We start from the raw sequence: 10762 nt of genomic DNA on the forward strand, positions 1-10762 counted from the left end.
TGGAGCTGGAGACAGAAACTTACCTGCCCTGAGCTTTAGGTCCCTGATCCCAGTGGTGCGGATGCTGGGTGGGTATCCCACCACGTTTGCTACAGTATTGCAGGCACCAGCTGTGGCTCAGACTGGTTGGGATCAATTCTAAGAAGGGATATTAGAAACTTGCTGTGAAATTGGGGGATGGAGCTATTCATTGTCCTAGATGACTCCTGGATAAGGTTTCGTAACAGAAGTGGAGTTTTGGCTTGGGCACTGAAGGGCGTACAGGAGTTTTCTAGCTAGGGAAGGGGAGGCCAGGCAGAGGGAGCTACACGAGCATAGGCTTAGAGGTATGAAAATTCATGGCATATCTGGGGACTGAGGGATAGGGCAGAAAGAGAGGCCACAAGCCTGTGCAGGGCCACAAATGCCGTGCTCACGATCATAATGGTTACCACCTCTTGGGAGCCTATTGTGTGCCAGGCACAGCATGTATGATCACCAGTGGCTGTGAAAGCCCCGCAGGTGGGAGGGGGTTCGTCTTTCTGTTTTAGTGGTGAGGACACTGAGGCTTGGAGAGGCGGACGCGACTCACCCAGGGTCCCATAGTTGGAAACGGCCGAGCTGCGGTTGGGAGCCAGGATTTGAACTTCAGAGCCTGTCCTGTTTCTCCTTCCCTGGATCTTTCTCTCAGAATGGTCTTCCGAACACTTAGCCTTTCAGTAAAAAAACAAACCAACCACAACTAGCTCCCTGGAAGCTCAATTTCTTTTGTGTTTCTTAGTAAAAGGGTTTCCCAGTTCCCCGCCCCTCTCCGGGGTCTATGATTCCTTCCGTGGACTAGATCGAGCTGCTGTTTCCTGTTTTCTGAGATTTAGAAGAAAAGGAACACTGACAGTGAGAATGTCTTTCTCTCCCTGCCCTGGTCTCCTCCGGCCACTCCCAACACACCCCAGCTCCACTGGAAAGTTCCAGCTGCCTCCAGTTTCTCCAGCAACCTGTTGGGACTTTGTTTCCTCATTGTGCAAAACCTCCCGTCAGCTCACTTTACACCAGACCATTTCCCCCAAAGGCTTCCAACCTGCCAGTGCTGCCAGGAGCTGGGAAGGGGCTGCAGGGACCCAAGGAACAGGGGGAGCTCTTAAAACACTGTAGGGGCAGCTGAGAGCAGCAGCCAGGGTGGGAGCCGGGATTCCCCTCCCCCCATGCCGGTGCACTAACACCTCCCTTTTTTTCTATCAGTTCAAAATCTATAACGTGACCTACTTGGGGCCCACCCTCCGCATTGCAGCCAGCACCCTAAAGTCTGGAGCTTCCTACAGTGCACGGGTGAAGGCCTGGGCTCAGAGCTACAACAGCAGCTGGAGCGAGTGGAGTCCCAGCGCCACGTGGCTTAACTGTGAGTATCTGCTCAGAGTCCTGAGCAGTTAAAACCTCTCCTCTCCACGTTTACTCTGTGGCCAGACACCTGGGTTTCCATATTACAGGATTGCCTCTCACTGCAGTAACAAAATTACGGACTGACATCATGTACTGGTCAGGGTAGAAACGGTAGGCTACAATAACAAATGAGCCCACAGTTCTGTGGCTCAACACCATAGACGTGTATTTCTTGCTCCAGTGTGAACTTTGCTGATTTGTGGGTGGTCTTCCTCCCTGTGGTTCCATCATTCTGTAGGACAAAGATTCTTAAGCTTTCTTTATCATGGATCCCTTTGGCAGTCCGGTGAAGCCTGTGGACCTCATCTCAGTGTAATATTTTTAAACGTACAAAAGAAAAGGCATAGGATTACAAGGGAAACCTAATTTTACTTAAATGTGAATATAAAGAGATTCTGAAATACATTTGTTATCTAGGAATATATGCTTTGTGAATTACACATTAACAACAAGATCCAGTGGTAGTTCTCACAAAGACCGTAATTTCACAGTAGATGAGCATAAATGGTATTTCGTGATACTGCAGCTGTAACGTGAGACAAGAAGAGCTGGGATTTCTGTCGGGGCCTGAGTGATGCTGCTGTTACTGTGGCTTGCTCCCTCCATTCCTCATGGGAGGAAATGCCAGGCTTCAGAAGTTAGCAAAAATAAAGGTATCATTTCTTTCCCATCCAAGTTCCCAGAGCCCTGAATTCTAACTGCAACCATGTTGGGGGTCTATGAACCCTAAGTTAAGAATCCCTGCTCTAGGGCCCTGCTGTCATCTGCATCCAGCCAGCAGGAGGGGAATGAGAGCAGGGAGACCACACCTGCTTCTTAAAAGCCTTAGCCCGGAAGTGATGCCACCATCTCCTCTCAAATTCTATTGGTGGAACTGGTCACATGGCCACGCGTAGCTGCAAGGGATTCTAGGAAACACAGTCCTTCACTTGATAGCTGTGTCCCCAGAACAAATCTTGGCAACTTTATCACACATGGCTTTTTCCATAGAGATATTGAATTATCTCACATAAAATGAAGTCTTACCAGTGGACCATCCCAGGTTCATACAGCCGCTTGGTGATGTCATCTAGTCTTGTCTTCTTTCCCACTGCCATCCCTAGCATGGTAGTATTTTATTCTTGTGCTTATTGCCTCATGCCCCCAATGTTGTCTACTGCCCAGATCCTCATGCCCAAGGCCCAAAGCAACTGAAAGTCTGCCACAAGGAGTGTACCCCGTGCAGCTATCTCTTTCATCAGGGAGCAGAAATCTTTCTAGAAGCTTCCCTGGCAGACTTTCCCTTGCATCTCATCAGCCAGGACTGTCACAGGGCCTCTCCCAACTGCACAGGAGTCTGGGAACTCAAATGTCTGGAAAGGGGGCCAGGGTAGTCTTGATGGGCCCAAACCTCAGGCTGGGCACTCTGCTGCCTGGCAAAGAAAAGGTGATAGATAGCTGTTGGGTGGAGGGGGCTGCCCTAGGCATCATCTATCCGATGGGGAGAAAGAGGGCTGTTGTGACCATTCAACGAAAGAAGGATTCTTCAAAGTGCTGGGCACAGTGGCGATTGGCAGTACCACACCCCAGCCAATCGCACGTCCCTCTCAGCGCTGCTCAGCCTGTTCCATGGATACCCCTTGACCGTCTGTCTCACTCCGGTCCGCGAGCTCTGTGGGTGGTATCTGCTCCGGGTCTGTGTCTCCAGTGCCCAGCACATCGCCAGGCACACAGTAGGTGCTTGGGAAAGTTTTGTCAAATTGATTCAATTCTTCCTTTGGCCTGGGGAAGGGAAGGGCAGTAGCTTGTACGGAATAGATACCGTAGGTACTCACTCATTATCTCCACAAATATTTATTGAGCTCCTACTACATGCTAGATACTAGGGGATCAGTGGTGAACAGGAAAGACAAAAGCCCCTGTGCTTGTGGAAACGACATGCTGGAGGGGAGAGAGAGAAAATACACAAGCAAACAAAAATATAAATGAGCTCTAGATCGGGATGACAGTAAGTTTGGGAAGGAAATAAAGCAGGGGAAGGGAATGGGGTGATGGGAAGGGGCAACAAAAGAGAGGGGGTGAGAGGGAACTCTGGACCAGACAGCGATCAAGGAGAAGCCGCCAGCTCTGCGAATGGACGTGCAGGCGCTGCTCCGAGTGCGTCATATATTCAAGAGTACAACAGCCCTGTGAGTTAGTACTGTTATTTGCCCCATTGCACAAATGAGCAAACCATGGCACAGAGAAGGATGAGGGTCTTGTCCTGGGTCACCAGCAAGTCTGTGAGAGAGTCAGGCTTTGAACTGAGGCTTCTAGTGCCAGAGTCTCTGCACTTGACCTCTATGATTCAGGAAAGAGAAAGCAGCAAGTTCAAGATCCTGAGGTGGCACTGAGATTTGGAGGAGCAGGGGACAGCAAGGAGGCCTGTGTGGCCAGGGCTCAATGTGCAAGAGGGCGGATGGGGCAGGAGGGCGTGGCGGGGGGCAGGAGGGCGTGGCGGCGGCCAGCGCACACAGGGTCTTGGAGGACGCCTCCCCGAGGCCTCAGTCTTCAGCTCTGGGAAGTGGAGACCAGGCTGGCCTTAGCACGATGCAGGCTCACGGCTTCCCTCCCACTTCCAGACTACCAGGAGCCCTTGGAGCAGCGCCTCCCACTGGGCGTTAGCATCTCCTGCGTCATCATCCTGGCCATCTGCCTGTCCTGCTACTTCAGCATCATCAAGTGAGTCCTGGGCTTCAGCATGGGGTGCCTCCGAGCCAGCCCCCCAGAGTGCGGAACGGGCGGGAGGTCCCCCTCTGATCTGTCGGCCTGTGTCTTGGTTCAACGGTAGATATTTATTCAGCAGCTACTATGTGCAAGGCACTGAGACCGGCAGGGACCCAGTAGGTGTGCAGGGAATGCAAGGTCCCCTCTGCACATCTGTCACTGATGCCTCTGCTTTCCCTGGGCTGGTCTTCCCCCTTTTCTAAGCCTGTTTCCCCATTGCCTGTCCTCCCCACCCTAACTCACTGTGTTCCAGCTCCAAATTCCTTGCTGTTCTTTGAACACCCCAAGCAAGTTCCTCTGCCCTCTGAGCCTTGGCATTCACTGTGTTCTCTGCCTGGAAAGCCTTTTCCCCAGGCATCTTCAGGACCCCCTCCTCCTCCACTTTCAGTCTCCTCTCAGAAGTCACCTCCTTAGGGAGGCCTTCCTGGATCACACCCTCCATTCCTCTCTCTTCCCTTATTATTTTTAAAATTTTTTTTTCTTTTTTAAAAAAATTTATTTGTTGGGAGGTAATTAGATTTTATTTAAAAATATTTTTTTTAATGGAGGGACTGGGGATTGAACCCACAGCTTCATATGTGCTAAGCATGTGCTCTACCACTGAGCGATACCCTCCCCTCCCTCCATTCCCTTATCTTCTTTATTTTTGTCCCTGGCACTTATTGCCAGGAATGAATGATGTCCTATAATCATTTCTGCATCTGTTTGTCTGTCTTCGTCTTCTAGAAGGTCAGTTCTGTGAGGTCAGGGATTTTTGCCTGTCTTGTTCACTGTGTGACCCTGAGGCCTGGCACAGTGAGTGGTACACAGTAGGTGCTCAATAAATATGTGTTGACTGATGGAGTGGAGTGGGCGGCGGCTAATCCAGAGCAGGACATTCCCTCCCAGCCCTGACACTGTGGCTCCAGGCCGACCCAGGGAGGGAGAAGGAATTCTCCAGGCTCTCTGGCCATCCTAGGCCTCTCCCTGGCACCTTGTTCTCAGCTGCTCCAGAGCAGAGTTTGTTGAAGGGGAAACTCAGAATCCTCTCTCTGCAGCTTGAATCTCTCCTAATCCCCTAGGACTCATCCCCCTGGGGCAGAGGCGGCCATGGCAGGAACTCCACCCTGAGTAGCAGAATGCTGGTGCTCAGACCCGGCTCTTCTGCTCACCAGCTGTCACTTCACCTCCCTGGGCCTCAGTCTTCTCATCTGTAGAGTGGGGTCAGCAGTGGAACCTGTTTCATGGGGTTAGAGTGAGACATCCAAAAACCTACCATTGTGACTCCTGATAAGTTTTGGCAACTGTGATCTTTTTTTATGGGAGAAACATCAACCTGTTAGTGATTCAGGGACCAATACCTCATCCTTTTCTTTTTCAGGATTAAGAAGGAATGGTGGGACCAAATTCCCAACCCAGCTCACAGCCCCCTGGTGGCCATCGTCATCCAGGATTCTCAGGTAGGAGAACAGGCTGGGGAGGATGCTTCAGACTGCGTGTACCAGGAAGTAGGATTCAAGATGTCTGGGAAGATAAGGATATTCGGGGGCTTTTGGTGTTGCCCGTGGGAAGTCAAGAAGGTTTCAGTAGCTTCATGTGGTCATTAGGAGCCCAGAGGCTTTCACTTCCCTCTCCTTGGCTTCCATGACAGTTCTTTCAGCTTGTGGTGGGTTCTTCTGGGGTTGGTCTCTTGGTTTTTTCCCCCTCCTTTGGGAGATGATCCCTGAGGTCACCTGCATGTCATCTCCTGGGGAGGCAACTGTACCAGGGTAGGGGGCCAAAAGGAGAGGAGGAGGGGGACAGGCTTCCTGTGTCTTCCTCTTAAGAGCAGGAAACTGCCCCCAAAGCACCAGTCTATCTCTCAATTCTCATTGGCTTGACTTATATCACAGCCTCTTTCCTAAACCACTCACCTATAAGGGAGTGAGAATACTTGAGATCAACCAGGTGGCCACCCCTGGGCTAGCTTCCCCAATGTGATGGCCACATGGGGTTTGTCTGAGCACTATCAGTGTTCTCTAGGAAGGAGGGAGGGGGATAAAGGTCCTGTCTAGAACAGAATGTCCAAGTGTCCTCAATTCTCCAGGGACCCTGGGGCAGGCTCTGGAGTCCATTGGTGCTGGCTTTGAACACTGGCTCTGCCACTTACCTGTAGTGTAGAGTTAACAAGTTGCTTAACTTCTCTGAGCCTCAGTTTCCTCCTGTGGGTTGTGACAGTGGTTACCTAATGGGGCTGATGTTTGCAATTCACAGAGGCAGTACATGTGAAGTGTATATTACAGCATCCTGCATGTAGTAAGTGTTTTATGTATCAGTTAGCTTTTGCTGTGTAACAAATCATCCCCGTTATTTAGAGCGATAAACAATAGCTCTTGCTTCTGCAGGTGTGCAGTTGGGCTTAGCTCAGCCATAGGGGTAGAGGAATCCTACACCAGGCTTGGGTGCAGATCTTGGCTGGGCCTGTACCAGTGGCCTCACTCACAAGTCTGGCAGTTGGCTAACTCTCACCTGTGGCCAGGGAGGTTACTAAACCATATATGTGTCTCTGGTCCTCCAGCAGGCTGACCCAGTTGGCACAGTGTGTCACTTCTACTACATTCTATTGGTCAAAACAAGTCACATGGCTAAGCCAGATTCAAGGGATGAAAGGAGCTTCAGGGAATTGTGGCCATTTTTGCCATCAGCCACAGCAACATATTAGGGCAGTCTCATTCATTCTTAGGAAACTGAGGCTCAGAGAGTGGAAGTGACCTGATCAGACCTCAGACTTACATGATGTCAAGACTCACAGTCTTTTCACAGGAAACCTGTGCTGAGCATCCCTGGATGCCAGGCTGGGCAGGAAGCCCTCGCTGCTCTGTTTCATTGACTGTCTCTATGTTTTAGGTGTCACTGTGGGGGAAGCGGTCCCGAGTCCAGGAACCAGCCAAGTGCCCGTATGTATACAAACTTAGGTCATAGCCTCCCTGGATTTGGAAGGGGGTGGAATTGGGGTGGTGGGCCCCATCTGGAGAATGGGGTCACACCCACAACATGTCTGTTTTCTCTTCCTTGGTGTTCATCACATGGCCTGTGACACTGGGCTCTGAGGGGTGGCAGGGGAAGGAGTGGTCTGGGTAGGTTGGCTGCTGGCTTAGCCACCTGAGTTCAACTTGGGGGTCAGGCACATGCTGAACCCCTTTGGGATGCCCAGTCTTTCCTGAGCAAGGCTGATGGAGGTAACAACCAGGGCAGCTGTACCAGTTGTTAAACTGTTGACATAGTGGTATACTGGCTGGCAAATGCCACTGTCCTGAACCCCTGGGCATGTCACCATCTCCCTGGCCCTCATAGTCTCTCTCTCAGGGCCTCCCAGACCTACCCATAATCCAGCAAGCAAAGGTACCCGCAATCTAGCACAGCAGGGGACTCCAGGGTGCTGCCGCAGCCCTAGGACTCTCCAGCCATTCTAACTGGTCATGACTTACGCTGTGGTATTAATAAGTATTTTAAATATCATCATCCCTGACACTTTTCCTTATTCAATATATTATATGCCAGGCTCCAGAAATCCCAAAGACACAGGCTCTGCCTTCAAGGCGTTCCCAATCTAGTAGTAAGGGTAGACTAACAGGTTATTGATTATAACGTCTGGAGGCATATTTGCAATAGACTGACATCAGGCTGGGCTTTGAAGGATGAATAGGAGTTTTTCAAGTGGAGAAACTGATCCCTGATCAAACTTTGCTTTTGCAGGCACTGGAAGACTTGTCTTACCAAGCTCTTGCCCTGTTTCCTAGAGCATGGCATGGAAAAGGATGAGGATTCCTCTAAGGCTGCCAGAAATGGGCTTTCCCAGGGTCCTAGAAAATCAGCCTGGCACCCTGTAGAGGTCAGCAAGACCATCCTCTGGCCAGAGAGCATCAGTGTGGTGCGCTGCGTGGAGCTGTTTGAGGCCCCAGTGGAGAATGAGGAGGAGGAAGTAGAGGAAGATAAAGGGAGCTTCTGCCCATCGCCTGAGAGCAGTGGGGGCAGTTTCCAGGAGGGCAGGGAGGGCATTGCAGCCCGGCTGACAGAGAGCCTGTTCCTGGACCTTCTCGGGGGTGAAAATGGGGGCCTTAGCCCGCAGGGCTTGGAGGAGTCCTGCCTTCTTCCAACTTCAGAAGATGCAACTACTCAGATGCCTTGGGCCGAGTTCCCAAGTGTAGGGCCCCAGAAGGCATCGTCAAGTCCTCCAGCCACTCTGACTCAGATCCCATCCAGCCTGGCTTTCCCCGAGATGCCCGCTGTCATCGCCAACAACCCCGCTTACCGCAGCTTTAGCACCTGCCTGAACCAGTCCTCTGGCTCTGAAGAGTGTGACTCAGACCCACAGCCAGCTGAGCGCTGGGGGAACGTGGAGCCTGGCACCCCCGCCGCCTCCCAGCTCTCTGAGCCACTCGCTGCACTCCAGGCTGATCCAGAAACCTGGGAGGAGATCCTACGTCAGAGTGTCCTCCAGCACAGGACGGCCCCGGCCGCCGCCTCGGCCCCCGGCAGTGGCTATCGGGAGTTTGTGCGCGCGGTGAGGGAGGGCAATGCCCAGGACAGTGGGGTGGCGGGCCTTGGCCCTTCTGAGGAAGCTGGGTACAAGGCCTTCTCCAGCCTGCTCACTGGCAGTGCCATCTGCCCAGGGACATCTGGGGTGGAGCCTGGCAGTGGGCAAGGGGGCTACAAGCCCTTCCGGAGCCTCACTCCTGGCTGCCCCGGGACCCCTGCTGCAGCCCCCATCCCCTCGTTCACCTTTGGACTGGACGTGGAGCCCCCCCACAGCCCTCAGGACTTGCTCTTCCCAGGCCGCTCCGCAGAGTGTCCTAGTTTGGAGCCAGTGGTGAAGGGAGAAGACGGCCAGAAGCCCCTGCACTCCCCGGAGCAGGCCCCAGACCCCCTCAGGGACGAAAACGACCTGGGCAGCGGCATTGTCTACTCAGCCCTCACCTGCCACCTGTGCGGCCACCTGAAGCAGTGCCACGGCCAGGAGGAGCGTGGCAAGACCCACGTCATGGCCAGCCCCTGCTGTGGCTGCTGTTGTGGAGACAGGTCCTCACCCCTAGTGAGCCCCCTGAGGTCCCCGGACTCCCTGCCTGGGGGGGTTCCACCGGAGACCAGCCTCTGTCTGGCCTCCCTAGCCCTCTTGGGTGTCTCAGAGGAGGGTAAGTTTCCCCTGTCCTTCCAGACTGCCCCCAGCAACGCTCAGAGCTCCAGCCAGCCCCCTGCAGCGGTGGCTGTGCTCTCCCCAGGGCCCACGTGCACGGACGCTTCCTAGGTGTGTGCCCTCTTGCTGAAGTCTACAGGTGAGGACTGGGTCTTACCCAGGCCCGTGAAACGCCTCCCCCGGGAAGTCAGCCAGGCTGGCAGAGTTCCGAAAGACTCGGAGAACCCTGGGATGAAGTTGTGAAGCTGTCCAACACCGGACAGAGATTACAGACTGGACACCCCTAGCTCCGAACATTGGCCCGGCCTCGCCACGTCCCCTGGGAGTGAGGGTGCCAGGCAGCTCTGCCCACAGCAGGCACCTGCAGGGATCAGATGGTTCCTGGGGACCTTGGTTTGTGAACGAGCCGTCGGCCATTTCATCAGTCCACAGCTGCTCCAGTGGACTATCCCTGTCGAGCCTGCTCAAAGCGTGTTTTGTCCACCAAATCTCTCTGTTGCCCATGCCTTGCCCAGTCCTGAGATTGGCTGCTGCCATGTCATGGATTAGATGCTGAGCTTGGAAACTTAACCAAGCCAGTGGGAGAATGACTTGGGAGGCCTTGGGAAATTGATGTCCAGAAAGGGTAGTCATTTGCCCATTCATTTAACAGAGCTTCATGATGTCAAGGCACTGGGGGCAGAGTCTGAGCTGTGGAGAGGTGCTTAGTTGAGTGGGGTAACAGAGGACATGAAAAATTGTGATTAACCAAGCAGTGACAATTTCCCACCCAGCTGTAAGGCCAGGGGCTCCTGTTAAGCACTGGATCCCCAGAATAAGTATGCAAAGCGACCTTGGGGCTCGCATGTGCCCCTGTGGATGCTGTTGCTGGCATCGGTGGTACAGAGGGAGGAGCTGACATCCCCTGATCCAGCGAGCTGGGCGTTCCAGGTGCTGACATCAGACACATCACTTGCACATCTGTCCAGACCCCAAGTTGAGAAATGCTTGTTTGTGTGCACTTCAGAGATTGTTTCATTACCTGGTATTTGCGTTTGCCTAGGAGGGAGGAACGGGAGAGGATGGAGTTTTGTAGAAATAAAAGTTCTTTATCTCCTTTTTTCTTTCTTTCATTAAACAAACACCCTGCCAGGCACTGTTGTGAGCACTTTATCTCTGTTAACTCATTGAATTCTCCCAGCCAAAGGAACCGAGATCCAAGAGATTAAATAACATGTTATCTCTTCTTGGGTTTCCCTGAGACCGGGACTCAAGTGCAGTTTGTGGATATAGGAGGCGATCCCAGGAAACTCTGCGTGGAGAGTGGGGAAGGGAGGCTGAGAAGGGCAGGAGGCACACGAGGAAGACAGCACACAGAGTAACCGATACTTCACCCTGCTGAGGAGCTTTGGAAAGGCACGCCCAGCGCATGCCTTGAGGTGGGAAGCGGGGCTACTTGTCTACCAGCTC

The 10762-nt window shown here is 52.9% G+C and overlaps 1 protein-coding gene across 3 annotated transcripts in view; it reads left to right on the top strand.

Moving 5' to 3' along the window:
• The window catches only part of IL4R (interleukin 4 receptor), a 36752-nt gene extending 26340 nt beyond the window's left edge, over positions 1-10412 (top strand). For all 3 annotated transcript variants that reach the window (XM_072942817.1, XM_072942818.1, XM_072942816.1), the window contains exons 6-10: positions 1219-1375; positions 4017-4116; positions 5522-5600; positions 7027-7076; positions 7876-10412. In XM_072942817.1, coding sequence (XP_072798918.1) covers positions 1219-1375; positions 4017-4116; positions 5522-5600; positions 7027-7076; positions 7876-9424 — 1935 coding nt within the window. In that variant the 3' untranslated portion in view covers positions 9425-10412. The remainder of the gene's footprint in view (positions 1-1218; positions 1376-4016; positions 4117-5521; positions 5601-7026; positions 7077-7875) is intronic.
• Positions 10413-10762: the final 350 nt, after the last annotated feature.

Source organism: Vicugna pacos, chromosome 18, assembly GCF_048564905.1.
Source record: "Vicugna pacos chromosome 18, VicPac4, whole genome shotgun sequence".
Lineage (NCBI taxonomy): Eukaryota > Metazoa > Chordata > Mammalia > Artiodactyla > Camelidae > Vicugna > Vicugna pacos.